The sequence below is a fragment of the Hypanus sabinus genome, chromosome 12, assembly GCF_030144855.1.
Source record: "Hypanus sabinus isolate sHypSab1 chromosome 12, sHypSab1.hap1, whole genome shotgun sequence".
Lineage (NCBI taxonomy): Eukaryota > Metazoa > Chordata > Chondrichthyes > Myliobatiformes > Dasyatidae > Hypanus > Hypanus sabinus.
This window is the reverse complement of record NC_082717.1, coordinates 84,554,244-84,572,261: the sequence shown is the minus strand read 5'-3', so window position 1 is coordinate 84,572,261 and position 18,018 is coordinate 84,554,244. Positions and strand designations below refer to the sequence as shown.

Genomic DNA, 18,018 nt, shown 5'->3' with positions numbered 1-18,018 from the left:
GCATGGGGATCATGGGTAAACAGCCGTTTTAAAGTTCAGATACAAATTTTTTATTGGATTGAGATCTGGACTCTGACTTGGCCACTCCAGGACATTAACTTTGTTGTTTTTAAGCCATTCCTGCATAGCTTTGCTTTATGCTTGGAATCAATGTCTTGCTGGAAAACAAATCTTCTCCCAAGTCACAGTTCTTTTGCTGACTGCATCAAGTTTCTCTCCAGGATTTCCCTCTAATTTACTACTTTCATTTTACCCTCTACCTTCACAAGCCTTCCAGGGCCTGCTGCAGTGAAGCGTCCCCAAGCGTGATGTAGCCAAACATAGCATTTAGTTTGATGGCCAAAATTTTGGTTTCATCAGACCATAGAACCTTCTTCAAGCTGACGTCTCTGTCTCCCACATGCCTTCTGGCAAACTCTATCTGAGATTTCATGTGAGTTTTTTTTTCCCCAACAGTGGCTTTCTCTTTACTGCTCTCCCATGAAGCTGTCACTGGTGAAGCACCTGGGCAACAGTTGTTGTATGCACAGTCTCCCCCATCTCAGCCACTGAAGCTTGGAACTCCTCCATATGTCTCTCTAGTCCCTTTCTTGCACAATCACTCAGTTTTTGAGGATGACCTGCTCCAGGCAGATTTACAACTGCGCCATATTCTTTCCATTTCTTGATGATCAACTTCACTGTACTCCAAGCGATATGCAGTGACTTGGAAACTTTCTTGCATCCATTTCCTGACTTGTGCTTTTCAAGAACCTTTTGCGGAGTTGCTTGGGGTGTTCTTTTGCCTTCATGGTGTAGTTCTTGCGAGGATACTGACTCACCAGCAGTTGGACCTTCCAGATACTGGTGTATTCTGACTACAATCAATTGAAACACCTTGACTGCACACAGGTGATCTCCATTTCACTAATTATGTGACCTCTAAAACCCAATGGCTGCACCAGTGATGATTTGGTGTGTGATATTAAATGGGATGAATACTTACGCAATCAATTCTTTTTTCTATATATCTGTAATTAATTTGGATCACTTTGTAGAGATCTGTTTTCACTTTAACTGTTTTCTTTTTCTGTTGATCATTGTCAAAAAAAGGCAAAATAAATCCACTGCGATTCAATGTTGTAAAACAATAAAACATGAAAACTTCCAAGGGAGTTGGGGGGGGGGGGGTGAATACTTTTTATAGGCATGTATTAAAGTCCTTTCAAAGTCTTCTACCAGACATGTTGTAGCTATCAGGTGATCTAAATTAATTACAAATATAAAACACAAAATAATTAATTACATAAGTACCCACCCCCTTCAAGTCAGTTTCTATTACAGCTGAGTCAGCAATCACAGCCTTGACTCAGTGTGGATAGGTCTCTATAAGCTTTGTACATCTGGACATTAATGTTTTTCCCTATTCTTCCTTACAAAATTGCTCAAGCTCTGTCAGATTGTATGGAGATTGTGACTGAACAGCCCTTTTAAAGTTGGGAACTCCAGGACTAGAGGGTATTTTAGAGTTAAGGAGTTGTACCACACAGAAACAGCCCTTTGGCCCATCATGCCTATGCTGACCATCATACTTATTGTGGTAAACTATGTATACCTGTCTGGTCACGCCCCTCTGCTGACTGTTCCTGTGGCTCCTTCCACAGACCCCTGGATAAAGGCAATTGGGGCACTGCTCCTCCCTCAGTCTCCGAGATGTCATGCTCCCTTTTCGCTGTTAATAAAAGCCTGTCATTCACTTCCAGTCTCCGAGTGAAAACAGTGCATCATTGATGGCGCATCACTTACCTATACTAATTCCACTTAATGGCATAAATTCCTTCTGCCTTTCTCAATCAAGTCCCTGTCAAAATGTCTTTTAAATATTCTAGCAGCTCATTCCAGATACTATTCTTTGAGTGAAAAATCTACCTTTTAAAACCTTTAAACCTCCTCTCTTTCACCTTAAACCTATGGCCTCCAGATTTAGCCAACCCCAACAAAGAGAGACAGACACTCGTTACCTATCCCATCAATGCCACTCATAATTGTATATACTACATCCCCTCCAGCCTTCTTTTCAGGGAAAATCCGATCACTCATGCTCTCCAATGCAGATTACATTCTTGTAAATCTTTTTGCACTCTCTCTAACTTAACCACATCTTTCCTATAGTGTGGTGACCAGAAATGGACACAGCACTTCAAACACCAGTTGTTTTGTACAATTGCAATGCCCCAATTTAATGCCTTGGCTGATGGGGGCAAGCATGCCACATTCCTTCCTCACTACTCTGTCAGCCTGTGTTCCCATTTTCAGGAACTATGTACTCATACCCCAAGGTTTCTCTGTTCAACAGCATTCCCCAGGGCCCCAATTGTGTGTGCACTGCCATGGCTTAGCTTCCCAGAATGCATCACCACACACTTGTCCAATTTAAATTCCTTCTTCTATTCCCTTCTTCATGTGCAAACTTACTAATTATGCCTCCTACATTCTTGTTTGGATTATTAATATGAAACACAAACAGAGAAACCAACAACAGAGGACACATCACTGGATGCAAATCTGCAATCTGAAAAACAATCCACTGCCACCTCCCCCCCCCCCCCCCCCACCATCATCCTCTGCCCCCTACCACCAAGCAAATTTTGTATCCAATTTGCTAACTCAGCCTGGAACCCATGTGTTCTAATCTTCCACCCACTTGATACCTTGGAATGGAGTACATTGGGATGATGCTTATTTAGACAAGTCAGATAAGCAATAGCCTATTTTGATCTGTGGGTATCTGGCCTGTAACATCAGTCATGATTTGACTCAGGATTGAGGAGCTGCTTGGGTTGTTGTTTGTAAAGACGGCCTGCAGTTGGTGGGGGCGGGGGGTAATTCCCATCCTTCACCCTCTTCCCCTGGGCTGACTCAGTTTTGTGCTTTTCATTCTACTTGCCTGTCGTCATTCAACTCCATGCCCTTCTGGTCCCAAATCATCTTTTATTTCCGACAGAATACCAACACCATCCCTCGTGCATCTCCATCCTTCCACTTAACTGTTGCTGCTCACTTGCAGCTCATTATATTTCTTCAGCTGTATTTATTCTCTTCTTTCCTTTCCTTTTCTTCCCCTTTCTGCTGTTCCTCGCTCAGATATCCTGCAATTCAAAGCAAGCATCATGGGGCTGCATTCCCATGAGTGATAAGAACATAGGAAATAGGAGCAAGAGTAGGCCATCTGGCCCATCGAGCCTGCTCGTCCATTCAATAAGATCATGGCTGATCTGGCCATCTGATCCTGCCTGACCAGCTCACGTTTTCTGGTCTGTTTTTGATTTATCACCACTGTTTATTTTGTTCAATAACTTAATGTTTAAGATTATAGCAACCCTTGGTCAGGGTCAGTGAGAGGAGAGGACAGCAGTGGATATAGAGTTGGTTCATTCATTATGTGCTGTGTCGTATGACATCATCATTATGCACTGTATCGCATGACGTGGGGAATCGTGGGCTATCTATGACCATGATTGTTCTTTCAGCTTCTTCTACAGAGGTGGCTTGAAATTGTCTCCTGCTGGGCCGGGTAATCCCAGCCATGATCAATACTCTTCAGAGATTGCCTGGCATCTGCAGTCGTATAACCAGCTGCACATTCGAACATCCACCACTTGATCGACGGGGAGGGTGGGTGAGAGGGGGAGAGCTAAGTGCTAAGCGTTGCCCAAGGGTGACCTGCAGACTAGTGGAGGGAAAGAGCTCCCAACACCTCCTTTGGTAGAGATGTATCTCCACCCTGTCACCCTATAGAATTGGTAGGGCCATAATTATTAGAATTATCCTGGACTTCCACTGTCAGGGTTCAAAGCTTGTGACTGACATTGGGTTTTTCCATAATTTTCTGAACGCACACAGTAAAAGTATTCCAATAAGAATTGTTTTAATTCTCGATAATAAATTAGTTCAAAATTTTAAAAAAGCTTTTCCTGAGACTTTGTTCTGGGATGTGCTGCCTGAAAGCAGGACAGAAGAGCATCCAAGAGTAACCTTCAAAAGGAAATCAGATTGAAAAGGGGGGAAAATATAGAGGAAGAGTAAAGACTGGGACTAAAGAAAGCACAGAGATGATGAATGAATTCTTTGATAACTTTCAAGTGTTTCTGGATGTTAATATGCACCTGCCACTTTACTAGATTTTGACCATTCTGTTGTCGTCTCTGCGGAATGATTTTTGGCCACCGCCATATTGCTAAGGCCCATCCGAAGCTGAATTATGGAATCCACTTGCTGAAGCGATCAGTGCACAAAAAGTGACTGATTTCTTCTCCGCAAGAGACTGAAGCCCTACAGATACACATAGCACGCTGTATTTTTGTTTCCCCCACCCCACCCTCCTGCCCGAAGGCCCTTTGGAGTCCTGTCCTGCCCGGTTCTCACACTGCTCTCTTTATCCTGTTGTGATTCCGCAGAATTAACAGTGACAATCGACGACGAGTCAATGACCACCCGTCCAGCACCAGCGAACGGAACAGCCCGTCAGTAGCGACGTTGGAATCCAGTAAGGAAACACGGTACTGCGCGGTGTGCAGTGATTACGCCTCAGGGTATCACTATGGAGTCTGGTCTTGTGAAGGCTGCAAAGCTTTTTTCAAGAGAAGCATTCAAGGTAACCAACTGACTCTAATATATCAGTACTTCTTGCCATGGTAACAAGCAGTGTTATTAAGCAACAATGTGCTTGTGTAATTGTACATGCTCTTCCAGAAGTTTGCTCGCTGTGTGGCAAATTGGGAAATGTCATATTATTTTCAAAGTGTATCCATTGTCTTGACGCCAACCATAAGCATTGATGTTGATCAACACAAACACTGTGCTCAGGTCCTTACACAGTGCTTTCATTTAACGTTGCATGAAGTCTTGGCAACAAGCCAGGTAGGCAAGGTGATCTTGGTTGTATGTTAGGTGACACGATGGACACTAATTAATTTGTCACAGGGAGCCTCCTGGTTTTCAGGCTTCAGAGCAAGTTACACGACTCCTGACTTTAGTCATTTCTTCAAATTTGATAACTTCTTCAAATTTGGCTCCTCAGGTGTGACTGAGGTGAAATGGGCACTGCAGAATTTTTGTAAGGTGTGACCTGTTGCAGAAGGTTTGGTCTGTTTAGCAACCAGAGTCAATGCAGCTTATTTGCCAAATTCTGATGCTCAGCAGCAAGTTACATGGCAAAAGAAAAGTGCGCAAAATGCAGCCATCAGTGCAGTCATTATCTAGTCCCTGCCTTACTGCTCATTTACCTCCCCTGCTCTTGCCAACATATATCGACCCTTAGGCCTCCAGCACTTCAAATGGCTGCAAGCTTCAACTGTGTTGCTCTGACTCTGACCTCTTCCATCATTTTTGGGTTGTGAGCATTAAAGATGAGCCTAGCATTCCATGCCTGCCCCGAGTTGTCCTTAAGATGGTGAACTGTCTGTCCCTCGTGAGAATCCAATGAATTGTAAAGTTCTGTATCATTACTGAAATGTTCTTGATTTGAATGTAATGAAAGATCTTTGCTAAACTAAAATTATGTTTGTGTTCACTCCAAGGAATGACATTTTGGTCATGGAATAATTGGATAATAGAACAGGCTCAAAGGGCTGAATGGCCTATTCCTGTTCCTATATTTCATCTTAAGTCACTTTCACTTCAGATGTGTTCCTGAATATTTCCATCCTCCAATCTTTCAGATAGGCTTGGCTTCTCCCCGATGATAGAGCACCGGTGACCCATTTTCTCCTGGATCCTTGCACCCTGTGTGGTAAATCATTTACCAGAGGATCAGAGGTGTGGAGCTACAGAGGCCTGCAAACTGTTTTGGAAATACTAGCGCACATTTTGATTTTCCTTGCAATGTGCTTGCAAGGCATGCAACTGCCCAGCAGCGCAAAAGGCAAATGCAATTTACTTTCCTCTCATTTATTTTGCTCTCTGCCATTTTTTTTCTTGACATCATGGAGCCTGAGGAAGTGGGAGAATTATGTTGCTTTATTGATCTGATTTTAGAGTTCATAGGAATGTGGCTTCTCCATCACAAATACTTTAAAGGTTGGATGGTAGAAATGAAAGGAAGGGAGAACTTGCATTTATATAGCAACTTTCTTTATCCCAAAACACTTCACAGACTATTTGAGTGTTAAACTGAAATACAGATACAATGACAGTATGATAACCTGACGACCAATTTATCACAGCCATTCCGAGGTATTGTCAGAGGTGGTTATTGGTTGGAAAACTGGGAGTGCTCCTTTGCTCCTTTTTGAATAGTGCCTTGGATTCTGTAAATTCCAGGTACTGGGCTCCACTAAATTCTAAGAATACATAGCAAAGGCTGACTGGAAGGGTTCAAGTGTGAAACTGCGGTTAAAGTCAGAGTCAAGTATAGAAACTGCAGGCAGATTTGTTAGGGTTCTGCAGCAAATTAAGAATTCTGAACCAGGTATTGGGTTATGTGTGTTCCCACTTGACAAAGTGAAAAAACACATATTGTAGTATTAATGCTGGTAAAATTCCGACACCTGTAAACTTCCCCACTTCATCATTTCCAGAAGTTTTCATCTGTTGCATTTATTGCTTGCTCTAATGAGCCCCAGGGCACTCTAAGCTATAAAGACTGCTATTCCTGACAAAACTGAGAAACTAGGTTGCCGGTAGTGAGTCAGTATGAAGGGTAACCAGCAAATGAGCAAAGATTGAAATACAATCCAGAATGATGGAACCTTCTGGCCGTTTTTTAATGCCTCAACCGAATCTGTTGCTCAATTAGTAAATCAGCTCACACTATTGTTAACATTGAGGCTTGCTTCACACTGTGCTGAAGGAGTAACGGGTTGATATATTTATGGCAGAGCCGTCACTGTTGTTAGTAGAGATGAGATAGCTTGTCTGACCTTGAGGTGGGAGAGAACATTTTGTGTGCTGTATGAACCTGTGCCAGGGAAGGCAGCAAAAGTGAATCATGTATTCACTTAATGAGGCAACGGTAATATAAAAAGGGGAGGCCCCAGAAACGCAGTTGCTGAAGTGCGTAGAGTTTGCTCTGATTTACAATGAGCCAGGATTCTGATAGACTCTCTGTCAAATAAATTAATGCACTTATTGAAAGGCTACAATTTTACTTGTAGAGCTGTGGACCTTTTCTTAACTATCCCTTCTTGCAAGGCCTCAGTAAACTATCGTTCCCTCCCACTATATCTGTGCTAATTACACCATATCCTTGTCCTTGCTGACTGGAATTTGAAAATAAGTCTTTAGAGCCCTCCAGGGCCTCTCTCTCCCTGGCCCCCTCCTTTCACCATCCCCTCCTCCAGATTTACTTCCTGCCTTGGTTCCTATGGCCTTTTCTGGTTGGGACACTCCCTCCTGGCGGCCCCATCACAAATGCCAAAAGCTTTAAACAGCCTCAGCCCTTCCTTCTGGAATCCCTTCATTAAGTGCGTTTTCTTTAATCTTCTCCGCATCTCTAAACCCTTCTTGTTCTCCATGTTTCCAACCAAATGTCCAGGCAATTCGCCCACTGCAGCCTGTTTGAAACTTTCTTCCTCCTCCCTCTGTACTTTCACTCCTTTCACTAAAAGTGCCAATCTCCAGAGTAGGTTACATGGTCAGCACAACATTGTGGATCGAAGGGCCTGTAATGTGCTGTAAATTTCTATGTTCTATTTCTATGCATTTGCCCATCTATCTGACAGTGTGTCAGTTCAAGCTAAAGGCATTTAAAATGCCTGTGTTCAGTTTTTAATAAAAATTACCCAATTTAATAAATGATTTGGCCTCGAATTGCTGCTGAGCTCTGTTTTGAATGCAGGCCTTTACAACTCCCGCCCCCCATGGTTTGTGGCCCCAGCAAAGCCCACTGAGGATCAGTTCTAAATATTCTGTGGCAGCTATTCTCTTGTAAAATGGCAGCCAGCACCTGTGGGTCAATCATGTGCAAGCTCAGTAGGAGCTTAAAGGAGGGTTAGATCTGTCAGTTGAGAAAAGGCTTGTAATTAATCCTTGTTTGTGACCATTAAATAAGTGCCTTTGTTGTTGAGTTGCTGGCAGGTAAAATCAATTTGAGTGCAGCAACACTTTTCCAATGTGACTCCCAGGGCAGATCAAAGGCAGGGCATTCTGCAGTGTCAGTGTTATCTCCTGTTTAACCTAGGACCTCACCAGTAGCTACATGACACAAATTAAGAATGTGCATCTATTCAGGATAATGCTTTGTGCCAACACAAAATTTCTTACTGAACATGGACTATTCCTTGAGTTCTTCAGGACGACTGCTAAAATGTGACTTTACCATAATGGTTCATTAAAAAAAAAACTATGAAAGCTTGCAGTGACTCATGATAGACCAAAATCAGAATTGGGTCCAACATCACCAGCATATCTCATGAAGTTTGTCGTCTTTGCAGCAATAGCTCAATGCAATTCATAATAATAGAAAAGAACTATGAATTACGTTAAATATATATCCAACAGTTAAATAAATAAGTAGTGCAAATATAGAAATAGAAAAGTAGTGAGGTAGTGTTCACTGGTTCAATGCTCATTCAGAAATCGGATGGCAGAGGGGAAGAAGCTGTTCCTGAATTGGTGAGTGTGTGCCTTCAGGCTCCTGTACCTCCTTCCTAATGGTAGCAATGAGAACAATGCTTAACCTGGAAGACGCGGGTTCTTTATGATGGGTGCTGCCTTTTTGAGGCATTGCTCCTTGAAGATGCCCTGGATACCACAGAGGCTGCTGCCCATGATGGATCTGACTAAGTTTACAACACTCTGCAGCTTATTTTTTTATGCAACCATAATCAGTAATGGGAATACTATCACATATTAATGCAACCTGAACGATTCAGTGAATAATGACAAAGAACATGGAACAGCACAGCACAGCAAGAGGCTCTTCAGCCCATGGTGTCATGCCAAACTCATTAATCTAATGGCATCTAATTAAGCCAGTCCCTTCTGCCTGCACATGGTCCATAACCCTACACGTTCATGCACCTTGCTAAGAGTCATTAAAAATCCTCTGTTTTATTTGCCTCCACTACCATTCCTAGCAGTACATTCCATACGCCCGCTGTTCTCTGTGTAAAAGAAACCTGCCCTGTGCATGTCCTTTGAACTTCTTAATTGTGTGCATTCTGGTGTTTGACATTTTGATCTTGGGGAAAAAGTCTACTCTATGCCTCTTATGATTTAATTAACTTGTGTCAGGTCTGCCCTCAGCCTCTGCTGCTTTAGAGAAGCCAATCAAGTTTGTTAGATCTCTTCGTATAGAATGCACCCTCTATTCTGGGCAGCATTCTGTTAAACCTCTTTACAGCCTTTCCAAATCCTCCACATCCTTGCTCTAATGGGAAAACCAGAATTGAATGTAATAGTCCAGATGTGGCTGCTCCAGAACATCTTAACCCTTGAACTTAATGCTTCGACAAACAAAGGCAGGCATGCCATATGCCTTCTTTACCACTCTGTTGCCTTGCACGGCCACTTTCAGGCAGCTGTTGACTTGGAGCCTGAGGTCCCCCTGTACATCATTTCTGTTAAGGGTTGTGTCATTAACTGTGAACTTTCTCTTTATGTATTATAATTTGATTTCTTCTCACCATCACCCTACATGCTACCTCATTGCCATTTACATCATGGAAAGATTAAGGGGACCTTGCAACAAAATTCCTTGTGGAAAATTTATTTTGAGGTTCCGTTGCATTGGCACCTTGACGCGCTTTCCCTATAGCTCAATCCAGAGACATCGCTCACGAGAAGAAATTCACCCTAACTGTGACAAAGGCTTCACTGAAAATAAAAGGCAGGGAGTTTGACACACAAGGCCGTTCATCAACCAGCGGTCATGGGCACAATGCCTTGTGTACTTTCTCTATCTTAATTGCACGCTGTATCACTAACTACCAGGATCCAGGGCAGCTTGTGCTGTTAAAAGGGAAAGCAGTCAGGTTCCTTCCGTTGCCTCTGGCATCTTTTATACCTACAGAATAATCCTGTGTGCAATCTGTCCTTGAGTCCTGGTTGAGAGATTGAAGGCAGCTGGAATGCTAACCAAGAAAAGAAACAACTTCCTCTTCCCAAAGTAGGATGGGGTTCCATTTATGTAGTGCTTCCCTCAAGCACAGGACCGCAATGTGCTTTCCAGCTAACAGCACGAAGCTAGAGTTTAGCCCAGGAAATATGGTTACCAGTTGTGTTAGGCAAGCTCCCACCACCAGCAGCGTTCTGATAATCTGTTCTCAGAGGTGCTGGCTCAGAAATAAAATTTGACCAGGGTCCAATAATTAAAACAAAAGAAAGAAGAACGACAATCATGCCTGAAAACATTACACTTACTGAAATGTCTCCAGAAAAGATAAATAATGATAACGATCCCTTGCATTGCTTGAGCAGCCATGTGTTTCTCTGCAAGCAAACCTTTGATAGGGGACACACTGTACATTCCTTTCATAAATCTCGTTGTAAAAGATCAAAGCCATCAGCTCAGTGCACAGCAAGGTGCTTCAAAGCTTCAGGATCCTTCCAATACCTGCGTGTAGGTAACTGACAGGCAATAAGATGTAGTCAATTGCAATGTAAGAGTGAATGGTTTGTAGGCTAATAGTGAATGGGATTGCTTCGAGGACTGGTATAGACGTGATGAACTAAATGACTCCTATGTCATCAGGAATTGTATTTCCTAATTCTTGTGTTCTTGAAGTCTTGTATTTCTATAGTATGGGAACTGTAGGTGAAATTAATGCATTACTTTTTTACGTTATGGACAGACGTTTGACATTATACTCACTTGTGTATTACTTTGGTGCTTGGTACTTTTCCTGAACATGGGAAAGCAGACTGGATGTGATTATCAGGAAGGAAGACGATGAAAGCTGACTTGATAGTGGTATACAAGATAATAAAAGGCATAGATTGAGAGGACAGCCAAAGGTTTTCTTTCCCAGGACTGAAATGGATAATATGAGGGGGCATAATTTTAAGGTTGTTGGAGGAAAGTATGGGGGGTTGGGTGTGTGTGATGTCCGAGGAAATTCTTGTACACAGAGTAGTGGACATGTGGATCTCCCTGCCAGGGTTGGTGGTAGAGACAGATACATTAGGGACACTTAAAAAACTCTTAGATAGGCACATGGATGATAGGAAAGTGGAGGGCTATGTGGGAGGGGAGGGTTACATTCATCTTTCATTCAGACTGCTTTCAATCCTTGTTCAAACCATTCGTGCTGACTTAGGCAAATCTCTGTCAGTGTGTATTCTGTGGGAAGGGTGTAACTGTCACTCAGTTGCCTATGTATTTTACTGAACATGACACCTGCAGGTACATGGTGGGAGGAGATAGTGCTAAAATTGGTGAGGGTGGGTTTGATAGTTGACAGAGAGAACTGGGTCTGCAGGTATTGGGGGGGGGGGAAGGAAATCCATTGAAGCTTTGTGTACTGAAAGGTTTCCTCCTTTAAATCTCTTAATTGATTCATTACTTTCAAAACAAAATAGTTTGCTTTTGTATCTAAGAAAACTTTGCTATTACTGTCATTGTTTTGGAAGCAATTTCACTTTTGATGCAAATTAAAATTCAGATAGTATTCTTGCTGCAGCAGATTCCGACTTGAGATTCACTTCAAGTTCTTACTTGGTTTTCGGGTCATTAAAAATGTGAGCAGGTCTAGCATTCATTTCCTACCTCGAGAGGCCTCTGAGAAAGTAATTTGGGGGAGGAGCCACCCTCTTGAACTGTCACAGGAACCAGTTGCAAGGTTCAAGTCATCACCTGGGTTACAGAGTTGAAGCTGGCTAATCAATGTTACACTCCTTGTCCATTGTGGCTGTAACCAGTGAAGACCTGATTGTCTTGGCCATTCTGCTGTTACTCATCAATTCTTCCACTGCCCAGCCAAAAGAATGATTTGTCTTTCTCCAAGCACTTTCCACACCCTTGGGGTTCCCCGAAGTCCTTCACAGCCGATGGAGGACCTAACGATCGTATTCGTTGGCATAATGGTGTAAGATTGACTTTGTGTGCCCAGAAGCAGCCAATATGTGTGCAGTGGACCCCTGAAAACAGCAATGTGATATCAACTAGAGGAACTGTTTTATTGATAAAGATTGAGGGATGAATATTTGCTAGGGCACAAGAGATCACTTCTTGCTCTTCCTGAGAATAACATGGGATCTTTAGCCTCCAGAGAGAACACAGTATTGGGTCTTATCTGAGGGATATCACTTTGATAATGCAGCTAGTATGACTTTTCATGCTTGGCTTGCAACTTCCAATGCGTCCAGCTATTACTAGACAATTTGGTTTCCATTCCAACCCACAGACTGTTATGAGCTCCTGCAGCAGATTGTCAGTTGCTGCTGACTGTTATACCTGTTTCTTCACCTCATGGTGTGTCTCACCCCTTTTCCCACAACTATCTACTGCTCTTTGCAACATTATCAACAGGCGCATTGCCTGGTTCCAACTCTCCAGCACCTCCCTCCGCCTCTCTAGTGTTACGCAGCTTGTCAAGGTCTCACATTGGATGAGCCCTGGTTTTCCTCTAATTAAACTCAACTTTCACCCTTACCATTCTCTCCCTCTCAATCCACTGCACCCTTCTCAGCTGCCATCCTCATGACATTGCACGACCTCATGTTCACTCCCCTTCTCCTCACCGCCAGCCTAACTCTCATTTTTTCAAATCAAGTCAAATCACTTTTATTGTCATTTCAACCATAACTGCTGGTACAGTGCATAGTAAAAATGAGACATTTCAGGACCATGGTGTTACATGACACAGTACAAAAAACTAGATTGAACTATGCAAAAAACAACACAGAAAAAAAACTACACTAGACTACAGACCTACCCAGGACTGCATAAAGTTCACAAAACAGTGCAGGCATTACAATTTATCCCTCTAATTCCCGCCAAATTTCCACCCTCAACATTCCAATCACCTGAAAACCTTCCTTAAGCCCTCCAGGCAAGGGATGGTGAATTTGTGGAATTCATTGCCACAGGTGGTATGGAGGCTAAGTCATTGGGTATATTTGAAGCAGAGGTTGATAGGTTTTTCATTACTAAAGGCATCAAAGATTACAGGGAGAAGGCAGCAGAATGTGGTTGAGAGGGATGATAAATCAGCCATGATTGAATGGTGGAGAAGACTGATGGGCCAAATGGCCTAATTCTGCTCCTATGCCTTATACTCTTATGGTTTTATGTGAGGTCATCTCCAAGACATTCGACTACCAAAATTTTATATTTCATTTGTACAACTCCCTGCATGTCAGTGATGGCAGAAAATTTCAAATTAACTCAACAAAGACCCATTTTTAGATGAAACAGTGAAAGTGGCTTGTTCTCCAGTTCACAAGTACATTTAGCTTGTAGGTTAAGTCCATAGGCTCAACTAATATCGCAATGTACCCACCAGGAAACAACTTGTTAATTATGTACTTCTGCAGTCTGTATCTGTATAGCTAGGAGCAGGAATAACTTTTACCTGATACTTCACGTTGTTGCCTCAGCTTTGCCATATACTCACTGTGCAGCTGTTTCCAAGATTCTATTAGGGTTGGGGATGAAGAGGAGCTCACTCCTTTTAGAGCATGGGTTCCCAACCTGGGGTCCATGGCCCCCTCAGTTAATGGTAGGGGGTCCATGGCATGAAAAAGGTTGGGAACCCCTGATTCACAGGGAAGGTATCTATGTGGACAGGGATGGAATAAATGGCTTACATTTCCATTTTTTTTTACAACAGTCCCCATCATTGATTCCTTTCCAAAAATCACTTCACTTATATTAAAGGACTGAAAATGCACTGAAGTTATTCTGTTGAGATCAGAATGTGACTACTTGGCCCTATCAATTTTCTGATGACTACGGAAAACAGATTTGGGAAATCCGCTCAGTTTAAATCTTGACACTACCTAATAAGCTAATAGAAAAGCTAATAAGACGGCTCTTTACACTCAGCAGCTACAACTTGCTGGAAAGTAGGAAAAGGGTTAATTAGATTTTGGATTTGAAAAATTCAAGATGGGGAGGAGTGAGGGCTGTGGGGTGGGGGGTGGGGGTGGATAACTGAACTAACCATGACAACACTGCTTCCAGACTTGTACGCAAATGAACAAAAACAGTGATCTGAGAGAGTAGTAATTGCTTTAAAACAATAACTGGAGCTGTAACCTTGTAATTTTTAACTCTTTGTAACTACTTCTTTAAATTATAGAGGACGGTGGACTTATAAAACTTGCTGCAGATAAGTTTACCGAAACAAAACCTTGCACAGAAGGTCAAAATACAAGTAAATCTATGAACATTATTTCCTTAACTAAATGTAAAAACCATCAATAATTTATTTTTTAGCCTGAGTGTAACACATAGTAACACTTGTTGATGATAACATCCCTATCACTACCCTTTTATTTCTGTGGAACACAATTCTCTTGGAGAAGACAGAGTTTTAATTCATTCATTTTGCTTAGAATCCTATAGCTTTCCCTGATTTTGTCTAATGTGCATAATAACAGTACTCCAAATGTTTTGGATTTAAATCTAGTTTTTGTTCTGTTATCCCTGTCTGGTGGCTGATAAATCTCCAATGCCCTTTCTATATAAGTTCTTTGGCAGTCACCATATTCCAGTTGAAAGTTGAAAACAATATTACGATCTTTGAGACGGATGTTCACCCCCAAGACTTATCCAGGACATCCAGACTGAAATAAATGTTTTAATTTATTTAAGAATAAGAACAAAATGAATGAGAGAAATTACCTAAGAGTTTCGGAACACAGTTATAAACTGGAATTGATTCCTAGAATTATACAGCATAGAAACAGGCCTCACAGCCTAGTGTGTCCGTGCCAACCAAGATGCCTATTTGTGCTAATCTCATTTGCTTCCTTTTGGCCTATATCTCTCTAAACCTTTCCTATCCATGTATCTGTCCAAATAATTTTTAAACATTATAATTGGAACCACCTCTACCACTTCCTCTAGCAGCTCATCCAATATGCCCACTACCCTCTGTACAGAAAAACCAGACTTCAGATCCCCTTTAAAGCTCCTCATTCTCAGCATAAATCTATACCATCTAGTTTTAAGCTACACTGCTCTGGGATGAAAGTTGTGATTGTCTGCTCTATCCATATTTCTCTTAATTTTATAAACCTCCATAAGGTCACCCCTCAGCCTCCTTCACTCTGGGGAAGACTGTCCCAACTCTCTCCTTCTAACTCAAGTCCTCTGGTCCATATCTTTATTGAACAAGACTTTCTTTGATAGCCATATTCTCCAGTATTTAGCATCATAACTCCAGTTACCTTATTTACACATCATTATTCCTTTTAATGCTTCAATTATTGATTCCTGATATACTCATAATATAGAGCTGATTGTTGATGGTGTTCATACATAGACAAGAAGTATATGTAATTTGGTTAGCCACAGCTAGCTATTCATCTTGGAATATATGCTGAAACAAAATGTATCATCCACTTCTTAAATACTCTATTCAAAATCCAGTTGTATTTGATCAAATGGAATTGGGGATATGCTGCTGACAATACAATACCACTACATTTATATTGGAAAGATTCCAATTATTTGTAAACTCAAGGCCAGTGCATCAATTTATTTCAGATCCAGAAACAAAAAGGCTCAATATCTCAAGATAGCTCATTTATATTTGGAAATGGTATAGACACAATGGAAAAAATTGAGAAAGCATATGCTTACAGAAAAGATCTATTCCCTGAATTTTGCTAGAGAGGCATGACTTTGCTTTTGTACTCCTGCATGAAAGTTTTAGTGTTTTTTTTCATTCTCCCAAGTGTTGGTGGACTTGGGAACTGACGACGACACTGAAAGCAACAGGATATTGTGGTGAACAATGGGTCAAAATGTGAGATTAGAGGCTTGAGAAACAGCAAAAGAAAGTCTAAGATAGGAGTTGGAAGTTGATCAATATCAAATCAGATTTGGGAAGAGAAATATAGTGAAAGTAGAACTAAATGAAAAATGAGAGGAATAAACACTGAATAGAAAGCACTTTAAAATTGAATCTGTTAAAATCTATTGCAGCAACTTACAAGTATGAAATTCTACATGTACAATTGTTTCAAAAAAAAAAGGAGCTTGATTGGTAGTCATCTACAATTAAAGAGAGACCAATCCTATTGAGTACAGGTCTTGATAATTTTGTGATGATTTTAAAGACCATTCACTGAGCAAAAATCCAAGAACATCATGCACATTACTGGGAAGTTGAAGGTCAGACATCATTTTTAGCCAAACTAATACAAGACCTAATTAATCATAAGCTGATAGCAATCCCACAATGCCCAGCCACTTGTGAGGATAAGCAGTTCATGGGAATCTCTTCCTCACTTCAATCATTTTGCCGAACAAATCTGTGCCAATACTTAAAATAATTCTGTATCTTGCATCAACCTGACCAATTATAAGAAAGCACAAGAGCCAGCTGCAGCATGAAGCTGCAGAGAGTAGCTTGTACTTAAAGAGATAACACACTGAAAGAAAAAGGAATTCTACTTTTTCCTCTCATTTGTCCTTCAATTCTTTACACTTGTTGATTCCTTGTAATTGTTTTTCCGTTTTGTTAATATTTCTAGATCTAAAGAAGGCTTTTCTTTAGCTTTACACTTCTGCAGCCTCTGACTGTTTTGAAGGGGCTGGGAGAAGGTTGCCATCTTCTGGCAAACTTTACTTTTCTCTGCTGTATAGACATTTGGCTGTAATGACACCAAGTATGGATGGAGGAAGACATTGAACCATTAGAGACACCCTTTCTGTGCCACATTTGCCTCTCATTCCCCATAAGGACAAAAGGGATTGTCTAACAACATATGATAAGAGCGATGAAGATATGACACAGTTCTCACTCTGGCTTCACAGCTCAAGTGGCTCAACTGGGTTCCTGATTTCTGCCACTGTCTGTGTGAAGGTCACACATTCACACTGGTGGGTGTGTAGGTCTCTCCGCATGCAACCCCTTCCCCATCCAGGACATGCTTGTTACTGGTTCCCATGAGTTACCACTAGAGAAGGTGCAAGGCAGCCAATACCGGGTGGGATTTTGAGCGAAGATGAAAATCAGTGGAAGAATGGGATTTATCTGGAAGCCAGAACAAGTTAGAGGCACACTTTTTGTGTCATGAGAACAATGAGAAATAACCATACGCACACAAATACAATCCTATCTTCATGTAAGAGTGGTCAGAGTATATGACATGTCAATATCCTCATAAACTAATAAATGATGCCAATGTTACTACTAATCATGACAGAGCTATAATCAACTAATTCATATATGAATTAGTAATTTATAGCTATATATCTGTATGTCAATTTTAGATAGATAGTTGACCATCTTAAAGTAGTATTCTCTGGAACTAAAAGGTATATACAGTTCTGTGCAAAAGTCTTAGGCACATGCAAAAAAATCTGTAAAGTGAAGATGCTTTCAAAAATAATGAAATGAAAAGTTTAAATATCAAAAAATTACTATAAGGAGTAATAAACAGTAAAAAACTAAATCAAATCAATATTTGGTGTGACCACTCTTTGCCTTTAAAACTGCATCAATTCCCTCAGGGCCACTTTTGTGCAGTTTTATAAGAAAATTGGCTGGTAGGTTGTTCCAGGAACTTGCCACAGTTCCTCTGTACACCTTGGCTGTCTTTCTTGCTTCTGTCTCTCCAGGTAATCCCAGACAGCCTCGATGATGTAGAGATCAGGGTTCTGTGGAGGCCATACCATCTGAAACCATATTTAAAAAATCTGAAGTGTTTAAGACTTTTGCACAGTACTGTATGAATATGACAAATTATCTTAAAGAACTAGTGACCCGTTGCAAGAGATCACTTCAGTGACTAACCCGACTTATTAATTCTGATGTTCTGCATATCCTGAAGGAGGGTAGAGCAAAGGCATTCTGAATGATTTCAGTGGTTGTGTCTAAGGCTATTCAGGGCAAGAGAAAAAGTTAAAAGAACAACACATTG

General features: G+C 41.3%; 1 protein-coding gene across 3 annotated transcripts in view; it reads left to right on the top strand.

The window, feature by feature from the left end:
* Positions 1-18,018, top strand: part of esr1 (estrogen receptor 1) — a 199,325-nt gene that overhangs the window by 9,966 nt on the left and 171,341 nt on the right. For all 3 annotated transcript variants that reach the window (XM_059986332.1, XM_059986333.1, XM_059986331.1), the window contains exon 2: positions 4,437-4,633. In XM_059986332.1, the coding sequence (XP_059842315.1) occupies positions 4,437-4,633 (197 nt within the window). The remainder of the gene's footprint in view (positions 1-4,436; positions 4,634-18,018) is intronic.